The sequence below is a fragment of the Mustela nigripes genome, chromosome 1 (genome assembly GCF_022355385.1).
Source record: "Mustela nigripes isolate SB6536 chromosome 1, MUSNIG.SB6536, whole genome shotgun sequence".
Classification (NCBI taxonomy): domain Eukaryota; kingdom Metazoa; phylum Chordata; class Mammalia; order Carnivora; family Mustelidae; genus Mustela; species Mustela nigripes.
In genome coordinates this window covers 258,092,993-258,113,856 of record NC_081557.1, presented here as the reverse complement: position 1 = coordinate 258,113,856, position 20,864 = coordinate 258,092,993, and the positions used below count along the sequence as shown (strand labels likewise).

The window sequence follows — 20,864 nt, the reverse complement described above, 5'->3', positions numbered from 1 at the left end:
AAGTTCACACTAAACTACAGCCTCCACACTTTCTATAGCAAGTTACATTAGAATCAGTCAGATATGATCACAAATAAAAGTAAAATGAGGATACCTGCATATGACTCTGATGCAGAGCTTCCACTTCTATCAAAAACAATCGGGGAGATGCCTCTAGCTCTCTTCCTTTCCTTCTTTTTCTCATCTAAAAGGAATTCAAACAAGATTTTTTAAAACATTACAATATAGGTACAGGTACTCAAATAAGAATACATCATGTGCCTGGGTTTTGCACAATCACTAAGTACTAGTCACTGCTAACCTCTCTCCTGACCCCTCAGTTTCCTCAGAAGGTGTTCCATTTTAAAGACATTGTTCAAAAAACAGAAACATGTTGTTACTCCCACCAACTTCAATCAAATTAAAAACACATGGCCATAACTGAGAACTACTTATCCTATACATAAAGGTAGTGTTGAATAAAGTTTTCCAAGGGGAAAAAATCTGCAAAGTAAACACAACTTTTATCTCAGTCAAATATACTATGTCTCTTTCTATGTACCAGGGACCACTGTTCTAAGTCCTCTCTCTAAAAAGTATACTATCATTCTTCAGGACTATAATTCTTCATTACAATTCCAACTCTGATTCTTAGATGTCTGACAAACCCCAGAACCCAAAGATTTTCAACTGTAAAAAAAAAATAATAATAATAATAATACATTAGTGATTCCTTTTCTGGTTGCCACTGCTTGCTTTTGTGTCTTCAATTCCATTCTTCATGATCATTTCCCTCTTGGATTCCTGTTGTTCTTTGCAAACTGAATTTAAAATTTATTCTTAAAATGCTACTGATAGCCTATGTATTTATAGCCTATGTATTTCTACTAAGAAGCTGAGAATATTTAGTAGACAGAAGAGATTTGCATTACCTGTTTATTTACAAACAATTTCAACCTTAACTTGGAACTTTATAAGCATATAAACAAACACCTAAAATGGGATCAGGCTCTCCTATTTATTGGGATTTTAATCATACCACTGTAAATTCTTTTACTTTTCAGCTACAAGAAGAAACAAATATGGAAACAAAATGCACATATTTTTATAAAAATGGCAGAAAGCTGAAAAAAAAATCCTGCATACAATTTTCTATTATGACTATAAACAGTTACCTATTTAAAAAGATTTAGCTAAATTATCTCCCTAATCCTCATAACAAGCTCATGAAATACTTAAGGCCATTATTCTCATTTACAGAAGAGGAGTGGTTAGGCAACTTGGCCAGTGTCCCACATTTCCTGGATGGCAGAACCTAGTTTCAAATTCAAGTCCTCTAGCTTGGAAGTATAAGCCCTGAGTTCTTTTCTTACTGAGCAAATAGAAAAGGCATTTTCCTACTATTCCTGAAGGGGGATTCCAAGTCTAACTAGTTTGAAGATGGAAAATTCCAAGGACATTCTTAAGTTCCTTTTCTTTTTTTTTTTAAACATCCTGCCCTTTACTATGTACTGCTGCTTCTCCAAAAAGACCTAAGCAGCCTGTAAGTGACACCGGTTTTCCTAACACAGGACTGAAGAGAAGCGCAGGGAAGCACGTACGGGCACAATTACAAAGCCAAGCCCATTTAAAGCTAGCAGCCATGAGGACATCATAGTATCTCAAATAACCAAGTATAACATATTTCCAGAAAAGCATTTATTTCCAGGCTTACTTGCTTTGACTGATAATTGAACTTTCAAAAGCTTTTTTGGGGGTTTTATTTATTTTTTTTTTTTAAGATTTTGTTTAGTTATTTCAGAGAGCATGCAAGAGGGATCACAGAGAGAAGAAGCAGACTCCCTGCCCAACAGGGAGCTGGACACAGGGCTCAGCCCCAGGACTCCGAGATCATGACCTGAGCTGAAGGCAGATACTTAACCAACTGAGCCACCCAGGTACCCCTGAACTTTGAAAAGTTTCAAGAATTCTCTCCCTCAGGGTCAACTATAAGACTTCAAGTGAATAGACTGAAGCCTTTTGGTATAAAATGACTAAAAACCTCACCCAAATAGATGAGAAACAGGTTTTGTCAAATGCTAAATCTCTTTCTCATACTTGTATTTTGTTCACTGACTACATGTACATATATAGTGCCTAGCACTCTGCAGAAATACAAACCAGTGAATCAATGAGTATGACATTCACAAGATTAAAAATACAACCTTGTTAAATTCTTTATTTAAAAATTCTAGTGTGTCTATCATTTTTTCTCTTGGAACACGTAGGAGTCTAAGCATTAGGAGCTGATCACTAATAATACACCTGCTGATAATTACGAACAATATTTTATAAAGTCTAAAGATCTCTCACTAACATGAGAGAAAAAAAAAGAAGCAAAGTTAAAATCCTGTCCACCTTTTTATTTTTTTTTAAGAGAAAACTTCAACTTTTAAAATAAATACCATTAGAAATCTCCAAGGATTTTTTTCATTTTTTTTTAATAAGTAACTCTTACTGCTCTTAAGTTTATGATCTCCTCTCCTATGATTCTCAGCTCAAAAGAACAATGAAACTCATCTAACAAACTTTTAATGACCACCAAAGTGTGCCACTTTTATAAATAAGTTACTGAAAATTCTGAAGAAAAAAAAAAGAGGTAAAATAAACTAGAAACTAGAAAATTCATTAACACAAAGTAAACTTTGATCCCTTCTGTTTAAAAACAGACATCTCCTGGGGTTACTAAATGGGTGACAGTTAGTTAAGCGTTCAACTCTTGATTTCAGCTCAGGTCATGATCTCAGGGTCATGAGATCTAGCCCTGAACTGTGCTCCACACTCAGTAGAGCATCTGCTAGAGACTCTCCCTCTACCCCTTACCTACCTTCACGCACCCGTGTTCTCTGTCAGACAAATCTTTAAAAAAAACAGATATCTCCTAATTAAGGAGTTCCAAATCCACCCCCATTTTTCTTTCACACATTTTTATGAAAAACTACTCTATGATTAAAAATAGTAACTTCCTGCACAATAAACAAAATCTCTAAATCATGTTCCACATAAGGGATCTTCCAAGGATAATCCACTTTCTTTTCATAAGCAAAGTAAGAATTCCAGGTATCTCTTTGAAAATAATAAATTCTCCAATAAACAGTTTTGATGTATAGGTTCATGAAACTATGGGCTACCATTTAATATTAAATGTCTTCTCCATAAAAACAGGAAGTATTTTCAAGTACCTTGCTACAGTATCAGCACCACCTAGAAGCTTGTTAAAAATGTAGATTTTAAGTCCTATCCATTTAAATAAATCTCCCTTGACTTAAATAAGACAAATAAGAAAAGATTGTTCCTAACACAGATACCAAAAAGATTCGTAAAATAGAATTTCCCCTACCCCATGGATATTTAACACATTCATCACAGTAAGTAAACATTCATTCAAATTATAAATGCACTTTTTGTTCTCTATCCATTACTATAATTATAGAAGACATACGATCCCATCAGTTTGCAAAAAGTATGATGGGAAAGTACAATTAAAGATTCCACAAAGTTTGGGATGCCCGGGTAGCTCAGTCGATTAAGCCTCTGCTTTAGGACTGGGTCATGATCCCAGGGTCCTGGGATTGAGCCCCCATCAGGCTCCCTGCTCAAAGGGAGGTCTGCTTCTCTTTCAACCCTCTCCCTCTGCTCCCACCCCGTTTGTGCTCTCTTAATTTCTAATAAATAAAATCTTAAAAAAAAAAAAGAAAGATTCCACAAAGTTTTTTTTTTTTAATCAAACTTAACTATCCGTCTACTCATTTTAGCTCTTTAACCCCTTTTATAATCCTCTCAAACAACTCCCAAACTAGAACTGAAGTGAGCAAAAGGTTGAAAGCACTTTAGTTACCAACCTCTAAAAAACAGAAAATAGCTGGCCATTTGTTCTATTACCTATACAATTTTAATATGACTTACTAACAATGTACCAGAAAAATATTAAAATTTTGTAATAATGAAGTTATAATGATCCTATATAACAGAATATTATTTATCTTACTATTGCAACATTTACTTCATTTAGAATACACAGCAGATCTGGCTACATCCAGACAGAAGACAGCCATGACAGCATGCATAACCATCATAAAATGGAAAGGGATCTTTTAAGTACCCTGACCTCTCCTTGTTGTACACTATCAAATTCCCCTCAAAAGAGGGTCTCCACCCTTAGCCTAGTGACTACAACTACCTAGCATTCCTATATTTACATCTCGTAGATCAGATAGGGATAAAATGGTAGGACACGTAGTATCGAAGGAATGACGACCCAAGAGAGCCCTTAACCAACCACCCTACAAGAATCTTAAATTCTTATTTTCACCTCTTGTACTTTTATACCCAGCCTTTGAGAGATCCTGCCCAAGTCAGTCAACCCACAAGTACAGAATTGGAACAACAGTGTATACTCCCAAAAGAAAAAGTTAAGATTTCTATTACCATATGTGATAGATATCTATAGTCATTTATTTAACATGGCAAAACTATAGTACCTAGTAGACAGGTTCCACACCAATATACTTTAAGTACACCAGACATTAGTGTTTAAATAAGATGTTGGCTAGTATGGAAATCTAAGAATTTATAACATTAAAATCTGAAATACATTTCCACACAGAAAAATGATCAGACTTGTATTCATTTAGAATACAATCAACTCGAAGCTGGGAAACACATTTACTAAGACATATAAATCTCAAATGTATTTATATTACTCAAAAGTACAAAACACAAGACAATCTTATTAACACCCCACATCTCAAAATATTTTATAATTCAATTTAAACATGTTCAGAAATAAATCTTTGTCTTTAAAAAAAAAAGTCTGTCTTTTTTTTTTTAATTTAAAAGACAAACTTATAAATACAAAAAGTAGTACCTGATCCATCTGTGCCTGAACCAGATCTGACAGATCCATCTGTGAAAGAAACGGATTCAGAATCAGAGTCGCTAGCTTCACTTCGAGTATCATAATCATTTCCCTCTTCCTTCTGGTCTCTCTCATCCTGTTCATATTCTTCTTCTTCCTCCTCCTCTTCTTCTTCCTCCTCCTCCTCCTCCTCCTCTTCCTCCTCCTCCTCCTCTTCTCCATCTTCATCCACTTCTTCATCTTCCTCTGCATCTTCTTCTACCTCTTCATCTTCCTCCACATCTTCCACCCCCTCGTCCTCATTCTCAGTGTTGTTGCCCTGCTCATCAGAAGATCCACTGCTGCCAGTCTCATGGTCAGAGCCATACTCTTCAGAGTTCACTTCTTCCTTAGAAGACTGGCTGGATCTGCTTGCACGTCTATCCACTTCAAGCCCAATTCTCTGATGTTTAAAGAAAAAGGGAATCAGCAGTCATAAAACAGAAAAGGTCAGAGTGAATAAACAGTTCTAAAGCCTCAAAAAGAACTGCTTTGTTTTACATCTGCAAGAACATTTACTACCTCAGAATCCTCTGGCGTAGGGGATTTGGTCCTCCTTTCAGGATCTCTTTTCCGGAGACAAGTTTTTTCAGGTTGATTCTTATAAGGTTCTCTAGAAGCACTGCTTGACAAACGAATCTTTCGATCAGCTTCTAGACGCTTGCTTCTTTCGGATCTTTGATATTCCTCATTTTTATACTCTGCAACTGACTTTCCTTTAGTACTAACTATTCTTTTGTTATTGCTCGCAGATGAGCTCAGTGGCTTAGAAATCAACTGCCTTGAATGAACAGAAGGCTTTTGTCGCTTGATGTCAGTAGATTCCATTCGGTCACTTTTTCTTTTTGATCCTTAAAAATACAATTTAAAGAAAGCATATAAATGTATTCTAGGCATTCTATTTGTTTCACCCAAGATTAACAGATAATACATATCAAAGGCTCATTTCTTTAAAATGTCTTCTGAAATGTTAATCATAAAAAAAAAGCTTGTAAATATTGGAATAAATTCAGGCATGAGATATTTCACGCATTGAAAAAATAGATCACTTTTATTCATAAAGAACTGGGTACCACAGTTTGTTATGACTGTACTTTTGGTGTTAACAGACTCAACAAATAAGAACAAATACAAAGTCACTTTCTTAATAAATTAAATCTCTATTTAATTTTTTTAAAATTACATTTTTAAAAAATGTAATTTTTTTTAAAAATTACATTTTTTAAAAATTTAGTTTTTTAAAAAATTACATACCCTTTTTCTCGTTTTTATCTTGTTCACTCTCTGGATTATATAGTTCATCATCCTGTTCCGGTACTTCAGTCAAAATATCATCTAGAACATTAAGTTCTCCATCTGAAAGCAAGAAAATTAAAAATAGGGAAAAATCATTACCATTAAGCATTTATCTTTGACTACTACACTGGGTCTACATACATGATAACATAACCCTCAAAGACATTTTATTTCAGGATCAAGACACAATACTAATTCTGTAAAACCATACAAATAAAGGACATGATATAGACCTCTTGTCTACAAAGCCAGGAGTAGTATATACCCACCCCATAGGGTATAAAAGCATATACTGGAGTACAAAAAGTAAATGTTAAGAATTTCTTTAACTATATCTCATTTTCTAATATAATTTTTCTACCTGCTTTAAAATATGCACAAAAAATTAGGACAGAAATACAAGTGTGTAACATCAACACACACTTACCAAGGACTGTGTACACCTCAAGATACTTAGTATCAAGAAAAAAGAATATTTTAAAATGGAGAAACATGACAGATTCCAACTTAACTACAGCCAAATCAGTATCAAAGACCACCTGGCATGATGCACAATAATTCTGAGATATTCGGATGCAAAAATGCAAACTCTGAACCTTTATGTGAGAAACAACAAGTAAACCGAAATGAAGAGTCATGAACTACAAACAGTAAAAATTACTCCAGATTAAAAGAGAATAAAAAGACATGGTAACTGAATAAGGCACGTAACTGGGAAGCTAGTAGTAAGGTCTGTAGATTACAGTAAATGTCACTGTTAATTTCCTGAATTTTGATAGTACCATCAGTAAGTAAAAGTTCTAATTCTTATAGAAATACACATTTAAGTCTTTAGGGACAAAGAAGTATCATGTCTGCAACTGACAAATGGTTCAGGGAAAAAAGTGTGTCTGCATAGGCTTATGTCCACAGAGAAAATTAGGGAAGACTGAATCCAAGAAAAACAATGTGGTGAAAAGTTAACATTTGTGGAATATGGTTGAAAGGTCAAAAAATCTTTTGTTGTACTATTTCAGCTATTCTGTCCAAAAACATCAAAATAACATTAAAAGTAAAAAATAAAAAATAAATAATAATAATTTTAAAAAGACTACTTCTGTCCTACACAGAAATCATTTCAGGATGCTGGCATAAACTACGAGACATGTTAACTTGTTCAGACAAGAGAACTGCTGACTATAATCGACATACTGAATGATGGTAAAAACCAGCAACTCAGTTTTCTCACTGTATCCTTATACTCCCGCCATATACAATAGGACAAAATAAATCCTAGAAATACATGCCTATTTACTACTTTAAACTGATTTTTATTATATGGGTGCCTGGGTGGCTGAGTCAATTAAATGTCTGCCTGTGGCTCAGGTCATGATCCCATGGGACAGAGCCCCACGTCAGGCTCCCGGCTCTGCAGGGAGTCTGCTCTTTCCTTCTCCCTCTCCCTCTGCGCCTGTTCATGCTCATGCTCTCCTGCTCTCTCTCTCAAATAAAATCTTTTTAAAAAATTAAATAAATAATTTTTAAGATGTGCACTAAAGCTAATGATAAATGCTTTGAACATTATTAAGTATTCTGGTGTCAAAAATATCTCTCCAAATTTAAAGTATAATGAAGGGAAATGTAAAGTCATGAACACTGATAATTTTATTTATGGCTCCAGCCAAAAAGCAAAGCCCATTCAAAATTATAACAAGGGCTACTAATCTGACCTGAGGTCTATAAACAGGATAAATGAGACTAAAATATCTTCAAAGGTGGACAGAAATCAGTGACTGAAGAGAATTAAAATACCTAATGTAGGTATAAGAAAAACAGATTACATGGGATATGGAAAAATAACAACTCAGTATTTGGAATCAGACACAATTGCTATTTAAGAACACATCTTCTTCAGTGTTTGGAATTAAAGACCGTTGCTGCTTAAGAACATCCATGGGCACCTAGGTGGCTCAATTCTCTGAGAGCTGGTTTCAGCTCAGGTCATGATCTCATAGGTCATGGAATTGAGCCCTGTGTTGGACTCCAAGCTAAGCGTATGTTCTTTAGAGATTCTCTCCCTCTGCTCCTCCCCAACAATGCACGCATGCTATCTGTCTCAAATAAATAAAATCTTAAAAGAACATTCCATATGCTGGAATGGCATATCAATTGATTTCTTTGGGTAGTTAACAGTATACTTTACTGGTTTTCTAAAATGAATATATATACTATATGGACTGTTTTTATTTTTACTTATAGTTCTCTAGTCAGTAAAAAAGTAGATCCAACAGATCTTCACAGAATCAACTACATTTCTGAGCCAGAAAAAAAAGGCAAAAAAACCCATCACAATAAAAAAAAGGCAAAAAAAAACCCTATCACAATGAAATAGACAATTAAGTAAACACAGTGCTACACAAATCTTTTCATAAAATCACCAGCTCTATATTAGAAATATCAACCCAAAAGCCTAAACATTTACATGAAATTATATACTTTATATGTGCTAAATCTAATACAGAATGAATCATTTCTGCAGGTTGATTTAAATCAATTTAAATTTCAGACATGTTTAAATTATGGTTTCCCTATTTTAAAAAAAGGGTATTGTTTAAAAGTGCCCTAACAATTGTATTAGTCAAATGTAGAGACTGGTTGCAGTTTTTTAAAAGCAGCTATAACGTTTTAAGACAATAAATATTAACCAATGCTTACTTTTTTTTTAACATTTTACCACTTTCACATATATCATTTATATACCTACATGAAACACCTAAAGTATGTTTTATCATCCATTAATTCACTGATTTAAAAAAAAAAAAAAAAGGGAGCTCAGAAGTACAAGCTGACCAGATTCTTATGTCTAGAAACAGATGGGTACAAGCCTACAAGTTCAGGTTTTCTAAATCTAGAAGTAAATTAGATGGGGAACATTTGAAAAACCTTTAAACACAAGTAAGAGAAACAACAAAAACAGAAATTATAAAAAAGTCACATGCCCTGTATTTCAAATAAATGTACCAGAAAGCTCTGTATCACTGACATTATAGCATCTTGAAATTTACTTTAAGAACACTACATCCTCACTTGATATTTTATACATTTTTATCCATATATGTCATTAGACCGATAACCTACCTGTTTTTATCACAATACTGGCAAACAAAAACCTGCAGAACAAATTCAGCCTATGACTTAATTTGACCAGCAAGGTGAGAATGGCTTCTGTATCTTTAAGACTGTGTTCAAAGCAGGTGGTGTGGGGGTAGAGAGGGGGGCACAGTGCAAAGAACATGTGAGAAACCCTCATGTGGTCCACAAAGCCTAAAATATTTAGTATCTGACCCTTTACAAAGTTTGCCAACTCCTAGTATATATGACATTTTAAATTACTTTTCTCCATTACTGAAACCTCTCATATCCTTACTGTAATATAATATACAGAAGATCTGGATTTGGAAGAAAATCCAGGACTTCATTTAAGACCTAAGTTATCTTCAGGAAGGTTCCAGTCTGAGCTCCAGGTTCTTCACTTCTGATAAGAGGCATTTAGAATAAAAGTATCGGTGTTCAGGGAAAGGAACAGGAGCACAGCTATTTGAATCTCTTATGAGTTTTTAACCTATAAGTCTTTCCCTATCACTATCAAATTCTTTTTTTTTTTTTTTTAAAGATTTTATTTATTTATTTGACAGAGAAATCACAAGTAGATGGAGAGGCAGGCAGAGAGAGAGAGAGGGAAGCAGGCTCTCTGCTGAGCAGAGAGCCCGATGCGGGACTCGATCCCAGGACTCTGAGATCATGACCTGAGCCGAAGGCAGCGGCTTAACCCACTGAGCCACCCAGGCGCCCTCACTATCAAATTCTAATAAATCCTGCCTGCCATGAACCTTGTGTTAATGACTAGGGTAGATGATACATAAAATCTGGGGAACACAAAAATCCGTTTTAAAAAAATAAATATATACATGTTCTACTATCTGCTGCTATATAATATGTCATCCCAAAACACAGTGGCTAAAATAATACAATAATTTATTATTATTGCTTCTAGTTCTGGTGCTCAGCGAAGCTCTCGTGTGGCTGCGGTCAGATGATGGGTAGGGCTAGAACCACCTGAAGGCTTGTTCATTCACCCGTGTGGCTGGCACCTACACGGGGAAGACTCAATACAGCTGAGGCTCCTAGAGCATTTCTTTCTGTGGTCACTCTCTCATGGCAGCTTCAGGGGAGGCAGACTTCTTACATGGTGGTTTAGGGCTCTAAATAAGTACACCCCGAAAGAGAAAAAGCCAAGCAAAAGCTCAGTTCAGTATTTTATTCAGAGGCCATCACAAAAGTCCACTCAGGTTCCAACAGAGGAGACAAAAACTCTACCTAATGGATGGAGAAGTGTCAAATACTTAGTAGGTGTTTTCAAAGCTATCACCATCTACTTAGTTCTGTTTAAACTTAAGGATTTTAATTACAAAAGTAAGGTGTATTTTAAAAACAAAATACAGTTTTAAAATGTGAGAGTTTACAGTAATGGGTTATAAAGCTAACTTAAGCTGCTTTCTCTGACCAATTCTTTGATTGGCTAGAAAAAGTACACTCTATACATATTTCAATTCATTTTTCAACCCAGAATGAATTATAAAGAAAGCAAATATTATTTTAATATTCTGAGAAGCTACTGCTGCTGATGACTAATCATCACTGGCATATTCCTTTTGGAAAAAAGTAATTTACGTAAAATAAAAGTAATTTAAAATAATACCCACTAGTTCTCTAGTGTGGCCTTCTTTAAAGTACCTTAATAAATTTAATTTTTATTTTTTCAAATAAACTTTATTTTTAATAAAGAAATTTAAATCACTCTTCATCATAAAAATATACACCATATATTCTATTAATTTATTATTACTATGTATATTTTAGATATTCAATTCCTTCATAGTAGCTTGACAGCAGCACTTTATTAACGATAAAAAAAAAAAAAAAACAAAGGTTAGCAAATGCCAGATTAAGAAGAATTCTATGAACATAAAATTCACGTATTACAAAAATAACTCTGCTGTAGTATTTCTAGGAGATAAAGCACTTCACACAGTTTTTGGATTAAGTCTCTATAAAGAATACAATATTGGGGCTCCTGGGTGGCTCAGCTGGTCGCTTAAATGTCTGCCTTCAGCTCAGGTCATGATTCCGGGATCCTGGGATCAAGTCCTACATCAGTCTCCCTGCTCAGCTTCTCCCTCTCCCTCCAGCTCATGCTTTTAAGTAAATAAAATCTTTTTAAAAAAACAGTTTTTGAAAATTATTTTAAAAAGTTAAAAAACCAAGGATGCCACACCAAAATGAATCTTGTCACAGTGAATTAGCTCAAATGAAACACAAAATTATTCATTAAACAGTATTTCTTTTTAAAGCTAAAATATAAATTCATCCAAAAGTTATACCCTAACAATCTAGATGATAGGAATCTAGCTCTTGGACACAGTTGTGGAAACTCCAAGGATCCATACAAAAATGCACACCTTGCATTTTTTAAAAGGACTATCTGGTCATTAAGAAACCAGATTCTCATCTGAAAGCAACCAGCAGGAGCAGTCCTGATACAGAGAAGGTAATATATGCCATGGTTTTGCAAGAGACAATCTGGGTTTATGTCTGGTAAATGTAAATGTGTATTTATTTACAAATACTGCTTACACACAGACCATGCCATCTCTTATACTTTTTTTTTAACATAATACCTACCATTAATTATTGAACAAGGACTTTAATCTGCCTGACCCTAGTATGCATGTAAGCCTGTAATTCCTGAATAACAATGTTAAATAACTGCAAAGTTTAGTATACCTGATACTTTGTGAAAGAGTAGAAATGGTAAGGAGGGCAATCCTACACAACTCTAATGGTTTAACTAACTACCTTAACAAAATCCGAGCACTATACTGTCCCATCGTCCAAAGTTTCAAAAGGATACCCAAATTCAGATTTTTATTTGGAATTGACTGACTTATTAAATAAACACTGCCTCAAAAACAAAACAAAAATGCAGGTTGTTGCTACAGCTTGACTCTTCTGTGTAAGTGCAATCTGTGAATGTTTTGTGCTATAAAAAAGCCTTCACTATCATCACTAATGCAAGCTAGCACAATCTTATTTGTCATCTCAAATTAATAGCAAACTGAGTTTTGAAACAAAGGTAAAGATCCAGGGGTACAAGAGGCAAACAAGAAAATAAAAAGAACCACTGTCTTCAGAACTTATTCAAAACCTGTCAAGATGTTAGGAATAATAAGGCTTATTTTTTTTTTAATTGTTCTATTGGGGGATTTTTGTTTGTTTTAGATAATATTGGGAAACTGGAAATCTAACTAGCTTTCAAAGTACTTGAACCATCAGGTTAGGTATATAACAAGAATGACAGAATGAAGCCCACAGAATTGAAGTGACTTCACTAAAATCTTACAACTATGAATCCAAATTTAATGCTCTTTGCACTATACCAGAATTCCTCTTTAATCTTGAAATTCCTGGCCCAGAGAGGCCACAAATCTTAACTTCCAGGAGAGCAGTGTAGAAAATTAACCTTTATCTGAGACACAGTTCATTGTTTAGAACCTGAAAGCTTCTGGGTCAGGAGATACAAGTATTATTTGAGGGTCCAGCTTAACAAACTGAGACCTAGAATAGCCAAACAAAGAAAACCTGGCAGTTAAATATACTACCATTCTGTTTTACAGACCACCAAAGTACATTATATCTTTTATTTTAATTCATTTAATGTATTTTTAATGACTTTGACAAGAAGCAAGAATTCCTGGAACCTCCCCTTCTGTTATATTTTAGGTTAGACCAGTCTCAGCTACTGTTTTGTCATTCCTAACTATCATCCCTCTAAAGTGAAGTGTAGAGACTTGCATTTCCTGTCCCACACAATTTGCTGTTCTCCAATAAGCATACAATTTGAAGTCTAAGGGCAGCATTTTAAATTTTTTATCCTATTTCTATTATGGGTAAAACAAATATAATGGAAAATCAAATATATACTCTATGCTTTCTAAAGCCTGAACTGAATCTGTAGACTACCGAGCTACTTTTCCAGAAGACCAGTGGACCTAGGAAGTCATCTTCTTCTAAAGCCCTATTACAGTGAGGGCTATACTACGTACATACAATATGTGTATGTATATGTAACTGCGTGTACATACTTATATGTACTTGCCTATATGACTGTGTGTGTACATATACAATTGAAACTGAGAAAACTTAGCTTTGGATAGCAACAGCAAATGTCACTTAGTTACCACTGAAGTCCAACCTTAAAGTCATTTTTGTTGAAGTCATTTTTTCAAGGCACTGAGTCATGATTAACTGTCACAAAGAACCTGGTAAACAACAGACACAAGCAATCCTGGCCCTGATGGAGCTTTCAGTCTGATAATGCAGAAAACATATTACTTATGCAAGTGGTAACTCATTACCCTCATATTGGATATATTAAATTTTTCACCCTCTTTCAGAAAGAAGTTCGTAAGTGCATAAGAAATAAAATGAATACAAGGCATTTAAAGTAGAAAAGATATGTATACCTCATATAGAAAAACTAACAGTTAACACCACCAACATTGCAGACTCTTTTAAATTCACTTTTTGGACATATAATCACCACTAGAATCAGAGCTGGCAATTTACACAGGCTTCAGTGTCTAAGTATGGGTATTATAGAGGCATTATAGAAGTTAATGTTTATTATACAATTAATGTGCAAAGCCCAATAATCCAAGGACTCTATTACCTAGTCTTTTGACTGTTCTGTGACCAACAGCAGATTTCTGCAATTTAAATTCATTTCTTAACAAGATTCTACATCATTCATGAAATCATTTAAGGCCTGTGTCAAGTCTAATATTGTTACAGGGCTTAACGTTATAATTTCATAATGTTTCGTATAAGATAACTAATAAGTACTTCTCTTCCCACTTTTTCTTGTTGAAAAAGGAGAAGGAAAAGGGAATGAGGTATTCTAAACCTGGTTTAGGTTTCTATTTGCTAGCCTTCCCAGTAAACCAGAGACAATCTTTGATCTAAACTATAAAAATAAGCACTTATATCAGAGATTTTAAAATAGAAATTCAACTACGGAAATGAAATTAATTTTTTAAAATTACACAAATGTGAGATATTTCAGAAGCTGATGACTTATCCTAAGTATTAATAATAGGGGGCATTGTAAGCCCCTAAGAATAGTTACAAAGTTTATGTATTTGGAATGCATTTTTATCACTACTCCCATTTCTAAAACAATTTTTAAAACATAACCTATTTTTCTTCCACAATGTATGTTAACGTGCCTATGACTGACTTAACAACTATGTCCATTTTAACAATGAACTCCTGGGAAGTACTTAATTTTTACTCGTTTTGTATTTGGTTTACCTCACCCACCACAACCACCACCCACACACACAGCTCATAGATTACACTCTGATACAATTAAGTGTTGACAGAATTAATTTTATTGATTAAAATCATCTATTTTAATAACTGATTTTACTACTAATTTAAAAGTTTATTTTTGTCACTAACATCATGCAACCTGAAATTTACAACCCTACTGTGCTTTGCAAAATTTTGGGCGGGGGATAAGATTTAAGGAAGGTCAATTAAATACTACAATCTAATCATTGAATTAATTGCTTAAACATATTCCCATACACACCACTTTCCAAGCTTGTCCCTATCCTAAAGCATGAAAACGCTTCTTTCTCTTAAGGAGAAAAAGAGAGACAGGCCTCATGCAACTTGACCCTAGAATCTATTTAACAAATGCCCCCACCCCCAAGTTAATTAACCACACAGAAGAGTAGACTTCTGAGATACAGGGCAGCAGCTGTGCCATATTTTTATCAACTATAAACTTTCCAAAACTATCAGGGTAATCCTCACAGTCAGAAAAGACCCTTAGGGGTGCCTGGGTGGCTCAGTGGGTTAAGCCGCTGCCTTCGGCTCAGGTCATGATCTCAGGGTCCTGGGATCGAGTCCCGCATCGGGCTCTCTGCTCAGCAGGGAGCTTGCTTACGTCTCTCTCTGCCTGCCTCTCTGCCTACTTGTGATCTCTGTCAAATAAATAAATAAAATCTTTAAAAAAAAAAAGAAAAAAGAAAAGAAAAGACCCTTAGGCAACATGAAATCTAGCCTACTCTCCAGACCGATAATGATCCAGGATATTCATTAATATCTGTAGGGCCTGGGAGGTCGGTATTTCAAAAGACATGACATTCCATTCTGCCAACATCAGTTCTTCCTGTATTTCACTGTAATGTTATTCCTCCAGCTCTCTCTAAATTCCATCCGTGGGTTCCCGGTGGTATCCTCTGGGTGCTAGCACAATGTGTTTCTATCCCAACAGCGGCCAGAATGATTTGTGCCAACCCTAAAACGTGTTAAGTATCTTTTCAAACATCATGTTTTCCAAAATAAGTATTCGAGGATTTAAATGGGCAATTCTTGCCATTTTGCCTATTTAACAGGAAGAGCCATAAATTACTCGTAGATATTTCTCGAGATGACTAATCCACTTGTACAACTTCTTAAATAGGGTCACTGACTACACTGCCATCGTTCTGAGGGCGGCTTTAAGGGTTGTCGAAATTTTGCCTAAAATAAAAGGGTCGTTCTGAAAATACGCATTACATCCGCAGAATCCTACCAGGAAATGAACCTGAGGGTCGGCCACTCAGAACAGGCCCCCTCAGCCGCGCCCAGGACTGCTAAACGTAAAGTGAAGAGGGAATAGGATTAAAAAAAAAAAAAAACCAAAAACCGGCACACGGAAACCAAGCCCAGGCGAGACGAAGAGCTAGGTCAAATGGAGATCGGGGACGCAAGGACAGGCCTGGCTTCTTCCAGGGAGTCCAAGTGTCTCGGGTGGGAAGGATCGGCTCCGCGCGGGACAAGCTAACCTCCCCAACCCCCACCCCGCCACAACGACTACGGCTCCACCGACCCACTCCGGAGCGTCGCCTCCACCCGTCACCTTTCTCCGCACTAACCTTTCTCCTCCCGGCTGTCGGCCGCCATTGCTCCCCTCCTGTTTCCGCCGCTGCCGCCGCCGCCGCCGCCGCCGCCGCCGCTTCGAAGCGACTCGCGCGGGCGCCGCAGCCGCGGCAGCCGTAGCACGGGCACGTCCGTCAGTCCGGCCGCTGGGCTGCGCGCTTCACACCTTGGCCTCCACCGCTCACCCTGCTCGACTCACCGTTTTTCCTCCCGCTTCTTCCCTTTCTCCCTTGTCTCCTTTCCTCCTTTCACTGCAACCTTTCTGGTGCCCTAGGCCCAGCCTTCTCGTTGGGGTTTGGGGACGGGAGGGGGTAAGGGGGAGGGAAGGGAAACAGATGGCGACGGCGGGCGGCGCTAAAATGGAGCCTGCTTCCTGCGCGAAACAATCCCGCTCCCGAAATGCCTTGCGCTGTTTACGCTTCGTTCCTCCGTGGGAGCGTCACAGTGCGGCGAGGGGCGGGGAAGCGGGCGGGGCAAGTGGGCGGGGCAAGCGGGCGGTCAAGGGAAACGTGATCGCGTCAGCACGTCGCTCTGTCTCCCACAGCCCGGAGGGCCCCGGGCCCGAGTCTTGTGTGCAGGGATTGGGTGGCGGCCGTTGTAGCCTGTTGGGCCGCCCGCCGAGGCGCGGACGCTCGGGTGGCTCCGTTTTCTCACCTGAAAAGCCTAGTGACGGACCTTAGCGCAAAAGTGCTTCCGATTGTTCCGCGGAGCCCTCAATCCCGTTCTGCAAACCGGAGATTTGGTCCGGCCCTTTGCAGCCGCCGCTTTGTACTCCGGTCGCCAGACACACTTTCTTTAATTCCTGCCCTAGGCTTAGCCGAAGGCAGCGCGGGAAGCAGCCTGCTCTCCCACTAGTTTTGTCAGCTGGGGGAATTAGTTATGTTCAATTGTAGTATAGCTTTGTAATTCATATAATGGCAAATTTGATTTAAAAATTCATCGACGGGCTGGGGTACACAGTTGATTTAAACAGACTCTCGAGAAATTGAAACTACAGAAATGACCAAAAATTATTTAACTATATAATATGGTAAAAAAATGCAAGGAAGCTTTCAGGAAGTTCATTATCCAAGGGAATGAAAAGGTCATTTTGCTTCACTGTTCCATAACTGAGTTTAATATATATTTTTTTAATTTTATTTATTTGACAGAGAATGAGACAGATCACAGAGGGAAAAAGAAGCGACTTGCTGCTGAGCAGAGCCTGATGCGAGGCCTGATGCGAAGCTCCATCCCAGGAGCTGAGGGCAGATTTAACCAACCAAGCCACCCAGGTCACCCCTCCTAACTGAGTTTAAAAGGGAAGGAGATTTTGAAGGGGAAGAAAGTAGCACTGTTATAAAAGGAAGACAGTCTAGAGTGTGCTGGCTAACAAGTTGAGACCAAGCTAAAATCAGTGGAAAGAGTTTAAGGAGGGCCTGCAGGAAAAGGGGGAAAGAAAAACAGGGAATATAAAACCTAGCTGTGTATCAGATGCATTAGACTGAAGAGTAAACAAAACAGTATTTCTTCCTTTAAGGACTTTTCCAGTATAATATATGAAACAAGTTGGGGCGCCTGGGTGGCTCCGTGGGTTAAAGCCTCTGCCTTCAGCTCAGGTCATGATCCCAGGGTCCTGGGATACAGCCCTGCATCCACGTAGTGGAGAGACTGCTTCCCTTCCTCTCTCTCTGCCTGCCTCTCTGCCACCTTGTGATCTCTGTCTGTCAAATAAATAAATAAAATCTAATATATATATATGAAACAAGTTAACAGAAAATTCATGTGTAATAGTATAGCTGAAAATTGTGTGTTTTTACTGTGTGCCAGGTGCTGTTCTGAGTATTTGAGCTATACAGTCTGATTTCATCTTCCAAAAACCCAGTTAGATTTCATTACTAGCTTTATTTTACATAAAGGGAAAGTGAAGTAATATGAAATTAAAGTGCCCAAGGTCAGGAGTACTAGTAACATGTCTCAACGCCAGGCAGTTTACCTCCAGCCCCCACTCAACTGCTAACAGTGCCTCCAGTAAACTTAGAATGTAATTGGAACTTTCAGGGGCACATCACTCAGACATGGGGTGGGGGGTTCAGAATAGAGTCAAGAAAAGCTTTCTGGAGAAGGGAAAATTAAGGCTACTTGAGAACTAAAAGACTATTATCAGTCTCGATGAAAGGGAGAAAGGGCAAGATGGTGGCTAGAAGGACTTTTTCAGGAAAAAACAAAAGGTCCTAGGTGGCAAAGCTGCTCATGGTTCAGTTCAGGTTGATAGTCAATGGTTAGGTAAGAAAAGGCTGAATCGAGAAAAGCATTATATAATGTTCTACTCATTTATTAATTCAGTCAGCTAGTATTTATTAAATTCCTATTCAGTCCTAATATTATTACAGGCTCTGGGGTTAAAAAATTCGTTTAGTATAGGATCTAGTTTCTACATTAAGTTGGGGAAATAAGGCATAAGTAAAGAAATTAAAGATCATGATGAATTCTATGAAAGAAGCAAGTAAGAAGTTATTATGGTGAGGCAGGGCTGGGGAGGGGAGCTTTTTAAGTGCAAAAATGAGTAAAGGCCTGGTTGAGGAGGTGAAGTTGAGACGATACCTAATAAAAGGTAGAGGTAAGAGTCTTCCAGACAGAGAACAGCACGTACAAAGGCTCTGAGGGAGAAAGAGGCCATGGTATGGTCAAGAATGTAAGGGGCAGCTGGGTGGCTCAGTGGGTTAAGCCGCTGCCTTTGGCTCAAGTCATGATCTCAGGGTCCTGGGATTGAGCCCCACATCGGGCTCCCTGCTCAGAGAGGAGCCTGCTTCTCATTCTTCCTCAGCCTGCTGCTCTGCCTACTTGTGGTCTCTATCTCTCTCTCTAATAAATAAATAAAATCTTTAGAAAAAAAAAAGTGTCGAAATACTGAAAAAAAAAAAAAAAAAGAACTTAAGGTGAATGCCAGTGAGCTGGAGCCCAGATAACGACAAGGCAAATGACTGAGGTAGTATTTGACGGACAGGCCCTATCTTAGGAGTAAGGGACTAATCAGGACCTAGCCTAAAACAAAAGCAGTACAAGATTTAAAAAGAGGCAGAATTTTGATGTTGAACCCACTGGAGGACAGGAATGGAGGGCTCCCTAAAGATTCATGCCTGTAAAATTTAAAACTAAGCATACACAAATTCAAAGTGATCAGGACTCCTCAGAGAAAGACAATAAAATCTGGAGTCTCTGAAACATATTTTTCACACTATTCAACATTAAATCAGGTCAGGTCTAGGTTATATATAACACAGGTTGCAAATTGGTGCCTACTGATCTTGAACCAACACAGAGGCCTGTGTGCTGTTGTTGAACTGTAAGGCTTTTAACCAAACATTTTTCGATGAGACATGGCCTCCATTACCCCTCTCAGTTGCCTTAACCCTGGCCAATATTACTGATTGAAGTGTCTATGTATCAAGTGCATGGATTCTGGAGGATGTAGCGGGGGGAGGTAGTTGGAATCTTTTTCCCTGGAAGGTTTATATAGAGTGAGGAGTAAAGAAGACTCTGCCCCAAATCTTAAAGAATATTGATACAGGGAAAGCAAAGATACAGTATGAACCTAGGACATCTTGTCATACCAGAAAGCAGTGATGAAAGAATGCTAGGATCCTGTCAAAATGACTCAGAAGAGTTGCTAACTAAAGTGGCTCCCACTAACCAAATATGAGACATTCTGAGCATCTGTAAAGATAAATCTGCACTGGATTATGTTTCAATCCATAAATTCCATAATAGTTTTAAAAAATCAATCTTCTTTAGATGATGCTAGGGAAGAAGTCATTTTGAAAACTGGTAAACAAAAATCATCATAGATCTTGGGTTTCCAGTTAGAACTGTATCTCAGGGTTACCAAGCAAATAGTCAATGAAGGAAAGTTTCTTTATGGAAGTATTTCAGCTAATATATGGTCAAGGTGGAGCAGTGATAAAACTAGGACATTGCCATTTTACAGCTATTGATGAAGTACAGATCAAGGCAATGATTATTAAAGGTTGCTAATTTATATATCAGAAATACAATCAGATTTTATGTGCATCTTAATGAAATACATAACATTATCTGTGAAATAATCTTGCCAAAACACTAAACCCAGGAAAACATTTGTCAGTGGTTTTCAACCAGGGATAATTCTGCCCCAAGGGACATCAGGCAATTTTTGGAGAAATTTATAGTTGGCCCAACAGAGGAAGTACTAGTAGCTCATAGTAGGTAGAGGCCAGGGATGCTGTTAAACATCCTATAAGGCACGCAAGTCTGTAAAACTAAATCCTGCCCACACACACACCTCTACCCACTAAAAACAAAAACAAAAACAAAAACAAAACTGTCCTACCCAAATGCCAATAATGCTTATGCTGAAAAATCATGCTTTAGGGAATAGGCAAAGCACAGGTGAATATTTTAAGCAATCCATACAAATACCATTAGCAAAATCCAGGCAATAGGAAACTTTACAGAAGTAATCTAAACATTAAAGTAAACATATGAGAGGGGCACCTGGGTGGCTCAGCTATTAAGCCACTGCCTTCAGCTCAGGTCATGATCCCAGGGTCTTGGGATCAAACCCCACATCAGGCTCCTTGCTCAGCAGGAAGCCTGCTTCTCCCTC

At 37.4% G+C, this 20,864-nt stretch overlaps 1 protein-coding gene across 4 annotated transcripts in view; it reads right to left on the bottom strand.

Moving 5' to 3' along the window:
- The window catches only part of YTHDC1 (YTH N6-methyladenosine RNA binding protein C1), a 35,650-nt gene extending 19,330 nt beyond the window's left edge, over nucleotides 1-16,320 (bottom strand). For all 4 annotated transcript variants that reach the window (XM_059384810.1, XM_059384819.1, XM_059384827.1 and 1 more), the window contains exons 1-5: nucleotides 16,237-16,320; nucleotides 6,170-6,271; nucleotides 5,438-5,766; nucleotides 4,886-5,318; nucleotides 95-184 (exon numbers count right to left, since the gene is read on the bottom strand). In XM_059384810.1, the coding sequence (XP_059240793.1) occupies nucleotides 95-184; nucleotides 4,886-5,318; nucleotides 5,438-5,766; nucleotides 6,170-6,271; nucleotides 16,237-16,264 (982 nt within the window). In that variant the 5' untranslated portion in view covers nucleotides 16,265-16,320. The remainder of the gene's footprint in view (nucleotides 1-94; nucleotides 185-4,885; nucleotides 5,319-5,437; nucleotides 5,767-6,169; nucleotides 6,272-16,236) is intronic.
- Nucleotides 16,321-20,864: the final 4,544 nt, after the last annotated feature.